A 13,269-nucleotide genomic window follows, 5' to 3' on the forward strand; every position below is an offset into this window, starting at 1 on the left:
CGAAATTTTTGCTGACCTTCAGTGATGTTAGGAAAAGGAGTTTTCAGGAGGCTCACCCGGAAAATTTCCGAAATAGAAGCACTAAAAACGAGATTTAAAACGTTCTTCGTTGATGATGTCGAGAGAGAGGAGGAGACGGGGCACTTTCGCAGAAAATTTTTGATACTGTTAATTTAAAAACACAGTTTTAGACATCTTTGGGAATATTAAAAAAAATGGGAGGTTCAATTACTTTCCTCCAGAAAATTTTCGAAACTGGATACTCCTCAATGGTATATTAATATTGCATATTTTTAAATAATTTTACGGAAAAAAATAATTTGTCAGTTTTATTCCAATTGTTGTAAACAGGGTCGCCGAGAGCAAAAGCGGATCCGGGGAAAAATTGACAAAGGTCAATTCTTTCACAAGCCTCTTTCTACACCTTTCACCATTAGGATATTTTACTCTCTGCACGAGTTCAATTCCGAGCCAGGCCCCTATTCCTCACGTCGGCCCTTGTTGTAAGTTGCATTTTAATAGCAATTGTGAACTGTCAAGTGTCAAAGAGATCAAAAGTATTTTAACTTTTTATGACCGCTAAGGTTTCCCTGTTTTTTTTTTAAATTTATTCATTAATTTTTTATTATAACACTAAAAATGTATTGGCAGTGACAAAACCCGACGAACTAAAAGTGAGGACCTAGGCCCACATTAATTTGGAGGCCCCTAGAAGACTATGCAGTGTTTGATTTACATTTTAAAAGCACGAATGCACTTTTGGAGTCCTCTTTGTCTAATCACAAAATTATGTATAAATCACTTATGTGCATTTATGAATCCCCTTTGGGCCCCCTCATAATCGTGATCAAGTATATTCGTTACTGGCAGAATGAATAAAAATTCCCCTGTAAAGAAGTTTTTTTCCAATTAATAAGTTTTAATTTTTTATTTTTAAAAAAAATATATGTATTTTTCATATCGTTGCAATGCTATGCATAATTCATTAAAAAAATGTGGGGCCCCTTAGGAACATGGGGCTCCAGGCCTAGGCCTAGTCAGCCTGTGGGGTAATCAGGCCCTGGGCAACCCCATTTCAGAAATTCCCCCTCCTCTTGTGGTGACGGCCCTACTCCCTCCACCCGCAAGCTTTAGCCCATGGGTAAAGAGGAGCTGAGATAGTGTTTTGCGAATTTGCTTTATTCTAAACACATGCGCGCAAAATTTACATTTTGCTGTTAGTAGACAGGCCCAAAAGACTTTGCTGTTAGTTGATCGGCCCCAAGCATGACCGGCCCACCGGGAAAATGCCTGGTTGCCCGCCGGCTGTATCCGCCACTGACAGTAGGACTGAAATTGGGGCAGTAAAAAGAAAAGTCGATCATAAACGCCGCAATGGCAAAAAGTCACTTACGAAAATTTAACTTTTAAACACGCAAACGCAGCGCCGTTCCTTCCAGAAATTATTGCAGTGAGTCAATGAAATGCTCAGGATCCGCTTGTTTCTTTTGCTTTTCAAAATTGAAACATGCAGAAGATTATCGGTGCGGATTGTAAAAATAAGAATCAAAACACAATTAGAACTGCTATACTAAAGAAAGAAAAAGTATAGGAAAAAAAGGAAAAAGTATGAAAATAAGGAGAGAGCTCTAAAAAGTAGGACCTCTTCGGGGTATAACATTATTAGAATATCGGATGCAGCAATTTTAGTTTATATTCATTGAATAATTGAAAAAAGTCGAAAAAGAGACCTCCTTTTGTTAAATTCCTAGAAATTCGGTTAATTACGTTAAATCTTCAAACAAATCATATTTTTGAAGAAAGTTATTTTTCTTATCTAGTGATGTATTTTTTCCCCTACGTTTACTAGGATCGTTTTCACGGACGTAAACATGCAAAAGTCTGAACCGTGGATAAAACATTAAATACTTAATTTTCTAATTCAAATTTAACAAATCAAGCTTCAAATTGTAACATCAGACAACTTGTATACCAAGTTTCGTAGGATAGCTTCGCCGTACACACAGAAGGATGGTGCCTTCAGAAGAATGAATATTTAAAACTAGTTTTGGCCAGAATTTTAGTCAAATACTCCACTGTGTGACAGTCCGGTCATCCCATTCAGAGACGTTCGTTTCGTCCTTGCGTGGACTGTCAGCCTGCAATAGGAAATAAACGAGCTGAAAGCAGATATCATCACTTAGCATCTAAGAATGCCAACAAACTCCTAGATTTATCACCAGCCAAAGCTCCCTTACATGATGGTGCGTTTCAACTCTAAAATTGAAGGAAATGCTTGGGTATAAAAGCAATAAGTTACCGTACCTAAGCCGAAGGCAGAATTATGATAACTGCTACAAGCTTGGTTATTTCCTATTTCAGTTTGTACATAGGCGGATTTAGGACGAAAATTTTGGGGGGGTGCAACAATAACAGGGATCTGGAAGGGGGGGGGGGGGTGCATTCCCGGGACAACAAGGCAGTGTGGCGAAATCAGAATATAATTTTAGAGCAGGGCGTATTTTTAAGTCTGAAAAACGCGATGTAAACCATATTTAGTAACATTAGGGGATCAGCAGTTCTTAACATTTCAAACTACAGAAAAAGTCTTAAACAAAAGTCGATGTTGTTAGAAGCAATGGGCGAATCCAGCTTCTGGTTTGAAAGGGGATTTACGCCCAGAAAAAATTTTCAATAGTAGTTTTGAAAACGCAGTTTTAGAGTTCTTAGTGGTATTTTAGGGGAAAGAATGATATGTGGGGCACCAAGGCTTTTTTTTAAGAAATTTAAATCTTATAAATGTGATTATAGTCCATATTTATAGTTTGAGATAGGAATGACACTCACGGACTGAGACCCCAATCGATTTTTTGAAAAACAGATAGAAATATTTGTCCTCCCTCCACCACTACCTTTTTAAATTTTGAAAATTGAAGTTCCAAAAACGCTATGGTGGACAATTTTTGATGCTGTTCCCGGACGGGGGGAGGGGTGGGGGGTTCTGGAACTCTCCTCTGGAAAATTTTCGAAATTGAAGTCCTAAAAAATGAAGTTCTTTTGTGCAATACTTGATTTTATTGCTTGATTTTTTGCACACTTAATTTCTAGTGGCCCCTGACGCCGTAAAGGAGGTATTAAAGTTATAAAATCGCTGTTCCAAAAAGTTTTCGCTTTCTTTAACAGGGCTACAGCCCAGACGAAAAAAGGAATCAAGCTGAAATTTCATACACACATTCCTTGTGCCCTACTGATGTGCCATTTGACCCCTTCCCCTCCCCCTCGTTTTTACCCCCCCCCCCCCAAATTGTACCTTCCCGGGGTTCTATCACAGCCCCCCGGGGGGCTACGGTAATGATTTTTTGTATACATATTTTTGATAGGCCATCGAATACATATACAAAAATTCAACCCCCAGGGACATCATGGGCCAGAGTAATTAAAGTTTGAGAATCACTAATTTTCCCTAAATTCTTATGTACTTAACTCTCAGCTCATAGGGTTTGTTTATCTCGGACTGCAATTGCAAGGTTAGAACAGATCTAACAGTTATTCCAAAGTTGTCTTAAGGAATGAAATTCAATCAAGACTAAAACATATCCAACAATTGCAACTAGACGTTAAATCGCGGATATCACAAATTTGCCACAGCGACTGCGCATGCGCACAGACCTTGCTCATCGGGCTTTCTGTTTTCAGATTCTATGTTTCTTTATACTTAAGCAGAGAAACAAATTAATGAATGAGATTAGAATGCTGTCCTTCCCCCCACCCCCAGTTTCGCCGAAACAAAATTTCTTTTCTTCCTGTTTTTCAGTTTTGATATATTTATGGAGGGAAGAAATTTTAAATGTCGGCGCGAAACTGGGGTTAAACCATTGCAATATTTTACCTGACAAATTATATGAAACTGTACGCATATGAATAAGGCACATATAACTTTTTAATTGAAAGCGAAAAATAGCACTTTTTTTTATTGGTTTGCTTATTTTCTAAATTATTGGATTTTTCACAAACAATACATAATGAATTGAAAATATACGAAATACGTGTGTGGATATCCGTGCTTTGCAGTAATTTGTTAGTTGAAAAAATTTTTGCAATTAATTTAAGCCAGACTTTTAATGAGCTTAGTCCGCGCGGAACATGCGCATTATCGCTATGGCAAATTTGGGATATCCGCGATTTGACATCGAGTAAAGTTGTATAGATCTTCTGACACATTCAAATTTAAAATATTTAATAACTAAGTTTTTTTTTTTGCTTGGTGATAACATGCGTTATTTCGTTTTTTAAATGAATTTTTAAACAAAACTAGGAATTAAACAAGACTAAGACTTCTATCAAGAAAAAGATAAATCACCAAACAATTAAAATTATCCCATAAAACGTAAAACAATCCATGATTTAAGAAAAAATGTAATTAAACAAAAAGTGAAAAGCTAGATTAAAATAGCACTCAAGCTGTAAAACATTTAAAGAAACATTCATGAAAATGCTCAATAATCTGTCAAATAAAGAAACTGTAATAGAATTTATTGCGAAGTTATAAAATACTCGAAAACAATATAATTTAAAATATAGTATTTTATTATCCAAGAAGTTTTCTTTGCAACAGAGAGGATACAAGGATTGCAATAAAATTTAAACCGGCCAATTCTCGCAAAATGAACATAGAACCTTAATAGTCAGAAAATAACTTGACGTAAAATAAGGCTAGCCATTATTGTTCCTTAAAAACACAAAACAGCGTTGTTTCAATTGCAAATTTTCTGACTTGAAGTTCTCAATTCTGAAAATACAAAGTAATAATATCAATGAAAAAGATGTGATATCTCACCAAAAACAACCCTGTTGTAAAAATTTCCCCACCAAGAAAACCTTTAACGTTTCCGCACAAAAAAGAAAACCTACATCCTAAACCCAAAAACCCTCAGTCATAAAAAAGTTATGATATCTAGTTTGCCCGCCAAGTATCTGTCAAACTATCATCTTCCCTCTTCTCCTTTTTCATCACAGCTATTTCCATTAGAACCTCCTCCCACCTTCAACTCCTCAGAAATATGGATAGATCTTTTAAATTGTTTATCTTGTTTGGCGGGAAGCGTTTCAAAGTGAAGTGGTTGCTTGGTAAGCAAAAAGCTTCCCGCCAAGCAAGATAAACAGAGGTTCTAATGGAAGTAGCTGTGATGAAAAAGGAGAAGAGGGAGGATGATAGTTTGACAGATACTTGGGGGAAAACTAGATATCATAACTTTTTATGACTGAAGGTTTTTGGGTTTAGGATGCAGGTTTTCTTTTTTGCGCGGAAACGTTAAAGGTTTTCTTGGCGGAGAAATTTTTACAACAGGGTTGTTTTTGGTGAGATATTTACTTTGAAAATGTTAGTTTTTAGTTGATTTCGGAGTACATTTTATTGATTAAGTTTTTTGCAATCTTTTCACGTTTTTTTTTTTTGGGGGGGGGGGAGGCGGAACTTGATTATTCATAGTTGTTTTAAAGTAGAAGAATTTGTATTGATATACCAATAAATGCACAATTACAGAGCAAACAATTATTCTATACACAGAACTAGTATAGTAGCTATGATTTTTTTTTACCCAACTGCGATTCTGAGTGTAAAATACTACATTAATTTTTTAAACCCAACCAAAAATTTTGGGGGTGCGGCTCACCCCCTGGTGCCCCCGTAAATCCACCTATGAGTTTGTAGGGTCTGAACAAGGACGAAACTGCAGTCTTTGGATGGGACAACCGGCGGGCTGTCCGTTTATTGCATGTAGTTCTGCCTTAGTCCTAGATTAGGGGTGGTAACTTATTGTTTTTTAAACCCAAGCTTTGGCTTCAATTTTTGAGTATAAGCGCACCATGTCTGCAGGCTTTCGCTGGTGAGATAAATTTACTTTATCTACCAGTTTGTTGGCGCCCTCAGCTTCAATGAGATGACATCTGCCTTTAGCTCGGTTATTCCCTATTCCGGATTAATGAGTCCGAACAAGGACAAAACTGCAGTCTGTGGATGGGATAACTGGCATGTTGTTTTTTGCATGTAGTGATTGCAATACTGGAATACAGGTGTACCGAATGCCAGTATTTCGAGTTATTTTGAAATTTGGTAATACTTATATTTGCCGAAGTAAAGTACACGGTATTAGTTGAAAATAATAAATAGTTTCTAATTGAAATTTTCAGCTTAATAGAATGGCACTGATTTTAAATGCATTTCTTTTCCGATGAGACAGTACAAAATTCAATCTATTGATGTAAAAATTTGGCCTCAAATGCATTAATACAATATTGATAAATAAAAGTAACATAAAGAATACAAAATGATCTTTTTATCACATGATGATTTGATGTATGGCGTTTCACTGCACCATATATTTATCAATAGATCTATTATCTAGTTTATCAATAGATCTATTTCAAACAAATCTAAAAATCTTCTGCCCTTATATAGAAGTTTGGTAAGACCTCATTTGGAGTATGCTGTTCAGTTTTGGTCTCCTTATCTTAAGAAAGACATTAATGTATTAGAAAAGGTTCAAAGGCGAGCTACAAGGCTAATAAATGGATTTTCTCACTTAGCCTATGATTCCAGGCTTAGAAGGCTAAAAATGTAAGCACTGAAAACAGGACTGGGGTCATTGTTTTAAGCTATTTAAATCTCAGGCTAACATGGATGTTAGGAAAAATTATTATTTTAGCAGGATAGTGGAACCTTGGAACAGTTTACCGGAAGAGGTGGTAATGAGCAAGGGAGTAGATAGTTTTAAGAGGGCCATTGATCTTCACTGGGGATTGTAATTTGACTAGGACCAGTCTACCTGGGCCCAGAGCCTGTCGCTGGTCGTCACTTCTGTATTTGTATTTATTTTTCCCACTTCTTTGATCATTCATTTGTTCTTTTGTAAAAGTTAATTTCAAGTACAACTGTTATGAATAATTTATTCTAAGCGCCAAATGCAGCAATACGTAATGGGAATTTTTTTAAATATTTGTTTAAACTGCACTAAATTTCTAGAAAACCCTTTTCTTGCCACACAGTAGTTTATTGTCATTGGTATTTGTGTGCAGTCCTATAATGCTATTATATATTATTATACTTTGGCAAGATGATATTTAGTACAGTGCCTTGAAATTTTGCATACAATTTAATAGATGCATTGTGCTTCTTACTATTAATGTACATACAATTTCATAAGTGATGTACTTTTGGTATAAAACTTTGAAATATGGGCTACAAAACAATTCATTTTTGATAATTTTCTAATAGAGGAAACACGTTTTAAAAAGTGCCAATCACCTGTTTTGCAATCTTTACTTCCTTTTAAACATAGCACTGTTAGTATATTATATATATATATTATACCTGCAAATTCACCCATGTGTTCTTGTCTTTATATAGCCAACCATTTTAATTGGGTGCCTGAAATAAACTGGTAGATATTAAAGTTAGCCACCAGTGCACATTCTTTTTTCCTGCATGAAGTATTTTGCTCTCTGAAAAATTATTTAATTCATTAAAAACACTGAAAGATCATTTGTCTCAATTAAATAATTCATAGCCATTATTGACACAAGATCATTTTCAAAACAAGAGTATTTATTATCCATATAAAAGAAAAGTTACAATTTTAGACCAAAACATGACGCTCTACAAAAGTGAATGTGCTGTTAAGTCACTTGAGCGGAATATTTAACCCTTATAACTGAAAGGCACTTATGAAGTTTTGCAACTCCTCATCCTTCAGACACAGCAACACATCATCCCAGCATGTGTCTGGAACAGGAATCAATTTTGATCCAGTTTTGATAGTCAATTTTGATGCCAGCAGAGACATGCAATCTATGAATTGCTTGGCGAGGACTCGCCTCTTCTCTACAGCCCTCAATTTCAAATGAATAGCTTCAGTTAAGGCAGGCCAAATTTTTAAGGCACTTTCAGCATACAAAATTTGGTTAATGGTTTCACTGGTCAAGATCCGCTCAAGTCGACACACATGTTTTTGGGTCAGGTCTACATAGTGTAAGATAGACCCTTCGACTCGGGTCTTCATCAGCTTCAGCATCTGTTTAATCTCACAGTCATCCGGTAACGCCTTAATTTGCTCAGGAGTATACTTCTGAAAGATATATCTCAATGAATCGGGAATTACATCAAAATACAGGGAGGGCCATATGCGTAGCACTTCGGCAAAGATCAACGCGTTCTGCTCTCTTGCATCAATCCTCTCATCCAAACGGGGAAGTTTCCTGGGAACAGGAGTTACAAGTCAAGAAAAATTTCATAAAAATGATAACTTCCACAAAAATTTATTTTTTACTACTTTTAATTGAATGGTTTTCTAAATATAATCAGACATGTTCTAAGTTTTTTCATGCGTCTGGATTAAATTTCAATATTCCACCTCATTTGCATCTGGCAGCATCCTAAACAAAGGATACTTCTCAAAAGTAAATTGACTGCAATATTAAACCAAGTCTTTATGAAGAACGTTTGAGGAAAAGGAAATTATTTTTTTCGAGCTGTTTTTACAAATAAAATGTATGTAAGATAATGTTTAAATTAGGGGTTTTTTCAAGCTTTTACCACCGAGGGCCACATCAAAAGAATCATAAAGATCGCAAGCCATACAACAGTCAAATTAATAACGAAGTCAGAAATTTGAAAATAGAAAGATGTTACAGCACTTTAAGATCAAAGGGGAAATGTAGAGTTAAGGGCGATTTACTTATCGACTGTTCCGTCCGTCTGTTCCGATTTTTTTTTGCTGCCAAACTGGTTTTTGGAATCCGTTGCCATGACAGCACGCCGAATTACACAGCTCCCGTCGCGTTCTGGCGATGCTGGATTTTGACGGCCATCCGATTCGGGGAGCGAAGGTGATAGCCAATCAAAGGAGAGACGCTGTTTTTACTTTTGCGGGAATGTTCCTCGTTGTTTACTACTAGTTTCGTACAAAATTTGTGGGTTTTTTAAATGACAGTTGATGTTTTTCAAAATGAGAATGCTTTGAAGTTATATGAGGGTTATTACTCAATTATCTTTATTCTGCGTGGAATGCTTAATTACATATAATTACATGAAAATTCAGTTTTGCAATTTTTGTTTTTTTTTGTTCAAAAATAATTCTACAGCTCATAGTAACTTGCAAAACCAGCTTCTAACGCTAAACATTGACAGTGAGACCATTGACGAAACCTATTATTATTTTTTTTAATTAGTCAGTAGAAGTTTTTGAATCTTTGTTTGAATAGTCATTGTTTCGAAATGTGATGAAGCAATTCATATTTCAACTAAGCAAAAAAAAAAAAAAACTCATACAAGTTAAGTATCTTACGGTTACGCGTTAAAATTCAGTTTAATCCTGCTATATTATGGCACTTAGTTTCAAAAGACGTCAAATCCTAATGATATTAAACTGTCTTAAACATTTGCTGAACTTTTCATACTTTTGAATAAATAGACTTTGCCACGAACCTATTCATGAATATAATATGTGATATTTTGCCAAAAATATCCTCACATTTTCAAAAATTGTCATTTTTTTCAGACTTTTGGATAAATATAATAATCGAATTCTTTTGTAACTTTTGTCATTTTAGGAGTATGCTTCAGCTCACTTTCCAGTAAAAATTTATATACGCAACATATTTAAGAATCCAACAAAAAATTGAAGTCGAAGTTTTTTATCGATCATCCTGAATCGTAAAAAGAGGAAAATTGTACCCAAATTTATCTCAATATAAAATGTTTGTAAATTTAACAAATAAATAGTAATTCAAGAGAAAATCCATGTTTAAATATAGGGAAAACTCCTTTATTTAAAGAGCAATGTTTATATATTTAAGGACATTTTTTGCTATTTTCAACTACATTTTTTCAGTTCTTAAGAGCATTTTTAAAGATTATTTAGGCCATCAAAGTCTGGGACCTAATCATATAACGCTCAGTTATTACTAAATGATTGAAATATTAGACTAATTTCCTTTTTTTAAATATTTTAAGAGACGAAGATAGCTCTAGCTATACGAAGCTAGCTAGTTCTAGCTTGAACTTATATGAAATATCAAGACCTATTGTAGTAGCATTGACTCGAAGTTTCATCTGTGGCGTGCCTAGATTCCTTTCAGACTAAATAGATTTTTTTTTTTTTGTGTGTATAATTGTCATTAAATTTTTACTTTTACGCGAACTTCAACCAGCACGTTTTTTCAAAATATTTGAATATTTAGTCTTTCTCTCATATATTCTATTAAAGATCAAGGGGAAGTGGAATGTGGTACAGATGTTTTTTTTACAATGTATTTATGTACAATTCTCATTCAATTTTTACTTTTTTGCTAAAACTTCAACCAACAAGTTTTTCAAAAAGAATAATAAATAATATTTCTCTCATAAATTCTATTAAAGATCAAGAGGGGTGGGGGGGGGGGAGGTGTTTAGACACGTTTTTGACAGAAATGTTGTAGACAGAAATTTGATAAATTTTCTGTTACACTACTCGCTTACCCTTATCGTTTGGTCATTTTAATTTCTACTGCCTCAAATTCTTCTGAATGTTCAAAGTGATCCTACTAACCACTTGCATGACGTTCGTGACAAACAATAATGTATTCTTAAAAGCCTTATTGCAATCACAGCAACAGCACTTTTAACTTCTTGTAAATCTATTTTGATTAGGAGAGCGACAAAAGAACAGCATTAGATGCTGGTTCTTCACCCCTAGCGTGTGAACACGTGGCTATCGGACGGAGCTAGTATGAATGTTGCAATATTTTCTCCCCCGTCCGTCACCACGTAATGTGCAGACGTGATGGTCGATATGTGAATCGGCCTTTAACAGTTTTTAAATTGTCCATTGTTTTGTGCCCAAAAATTTTTAGCCAGGATTAGGAATCAGTATACTTTTACACATATTTTTAAAATACTGAAACAGAAGAATGGTGATATACATAACGATGCTTATACCTCATCAACAATAAAAATATTTCTTAAAAAAGAAAAACACTCACATTACTGGAGTTACCTAAACCTCTTTATTCTTATACAGAAACTTGACATTGCTTTGCTTTTCTAAACTTTCAATATTTGGACGAATCTGTGCAGTTGCGATTCTTAATGTAGCCTCTGAATGTTGAACAGTTCAACCTGTTCTTGTGTTTTTGGTTTCGTATCCTTCATTACACTGAACAACTGTTTACATATGTAAATACTACCAAAAATAGAACACATAAACAATGCATGCTTATGTACTCTTGGATACTTGTTTTTGGATACGTACTTCGAATAAAAGTCTATTAATGAAGGTGTGTCAAAAAAATTACATTTTAGCACAGTCACACTGCATATCGACAAATTCTAATTGAGGTTTAGGCGGAACACTATTTATATCCACTGAAATCCACTGACTATTTATATCCCCTCCCATTCGAAAATAGAAATAAAAATAAAGCACCATATCGTATTTTCCTATGTATTACCAACGGGCGGCCTATAATCCAGTCCTAAAATCGGCCTGAAAAAAAAAAAAGCTTTGTATAATCCGCGGATAATACAATGTAAATAAATAAAGTTTGAATTTAACATAAAATTTGAGCAACTAAACTAAAAACGTGAAAGGCTTTGAAGGCATAATCAAAGTTAATCTGAAATATAATCTAAAATATAATGATTTCTTCTTGAAATATTGATTATAGTACGTTAGGGTGATTTGCCAGTCGTTGACCACCTGTCAGTAGTTGACCATTCAAGCACTAATATGTACAAAACAAGAATAAATAAGTAGATATTTTTAATCTGATTGCTGGAACTAATTTATAGCATCCCATGAAGTGTTCTCTTACAATTTATAGCTGTAACTAAGGTTTTGAATGGAAGTTAGGATGGTACAATTACAAAGACATATTAAAAATTTCAAGAAAATCACTTTTCTTACTAGTGAGAATGGTCATGAGATAAAATGTTTAATTGTATTCCTCGACGTTAAATATTATTCTTCAGGTTCATTTAGTGATGTATGCTGATCATCCATGGTTAAACTAAGTAAATAAAAAAATTGCATCAATTTACTAATCCTTTATGCTGGGATTGAGGGGTGGTCAACTACTGGTTGTCTAAAATGCAATGCCAGTAGTTGAAAAGAACAAACAAGTAATGAACTTATGTTGGCTTTAAAGCTTTTTTCTCAAAACCAAAGTAATTACAAACATTTTTTAGCTTAAGATAAAATATAATGGTACTTTTGTTAAAAAAAAATTTGTTTTTGCAAGTAATTGACTAGCTGCCAGTCCACTGAACCAAAATTTGTGATACGGTTATTTGAATAGATGTTCTCCTAAAAGCGAAAATTTTAAACAAAGTAGTACTAACACAGATTCTATTATAGTAAACTAAGTTCTGAAATTTTGAATTGCAACACCAACATTTTCTTGCGCAAATTGATCCCCGAATTAAAAATCTTGAAATTGCTTTGTAACAAATGACAAAAACTGCGAAGATGAACATTGTTTATCCTAGTGACAATATAAAAGAGAAGCATTTTGCATAACTCACAGGGTAAGACAGTAGTAGAAGCAGGAACCACTAAACACCACGTGCAAAGCGTGCCACTTGAAAAACAAAGAGTCAAGACAAAGGAGCAAGCGGTCTAATCTTGTGCTAATGGCTACATATTTCACTGTAATCTTGTTTATTTTACATAACCTGAAGCACCAAGGGGAACATTCATGCAACGTAAAATAACCAACATACAGGCAGGCAGCGAGGAAGAACATGCACGCTTTGTAAAATAAAGAACATTCAGTCAGCATACGGTCTCTATCAGTGAATCCTACTGTAAATATTGAGGTTCAAGGCATTTACCATATTTACACATAGGTTTTAAAGCTAAAATAAAATATATGTTTAAAAAATAGAAATATTGAAGAATATTAAAAGTTATGAAGTTAGTTAATTTAAACTTTAAATTATTATAATTACAATATGGCAAAAAAGAAAAAAAAAGAATACTTGCAACAGCAAAAGTCTTGACAGAAACATGTCACAAAAGAGGAGTATGTGCATGACTGTCTTTGCAGAGTTTCTGTTATTGCATAGCAATTCTGCAAGTGTGCAATTATCGAAATAACTTATTAATCAAACTAAAACATGAATAAAAACTAGCAGTTTTCCTCAGCAATTAAAAATATATGATCAGTTTTAAAATGAAAACAAAAGAAAACTGAGAAAATGGGAGGAGGGATAACGTTTTGAAAAAAAAATCAATTTAAATCATTAACAAGGATGGA

At 34.3% G+C, this 13,269-nt stretch overlaps 1 protein-coding gene across 1 annotated transcript in view; it reads right to left on the bottom strand.

Annotated features, from left to right (window-relative positions):
* Positions 1-7,561: 7,561 nt before the first annotated feature.
* The window catches only part of LOC129218413 (uncharacterized), a 95,651-nt gene continuing 89,943 nt past the window's right edge, over positions 7,562-13,269 (bottom strand). The window contains exon 5 of the mRNA XM_054852666.1: positions 7,562-8,232. Coding sequence (XP_054708641.1) covers positions 7,683-8,232 — 550 coding nt within the window. The 3' untranslated portion in view covers positions 7,562-7,682. The remainder of the gene's footprint in view (positions 8,233-13,269) is intronic.

This window comes from Uloborus diversus, chromosome 3, assembly GCF_026930045.1.
Source record: "Uloborus diversus isolate 005 chromosome 3, Udiv.v.3.1, whole genome shotgun sequence".
NCBI lineage: Eukaryota > Metazoa > Arthropoda > Arachnida > Araneae > Uloboridae > Uloborus > Uloborus diversus.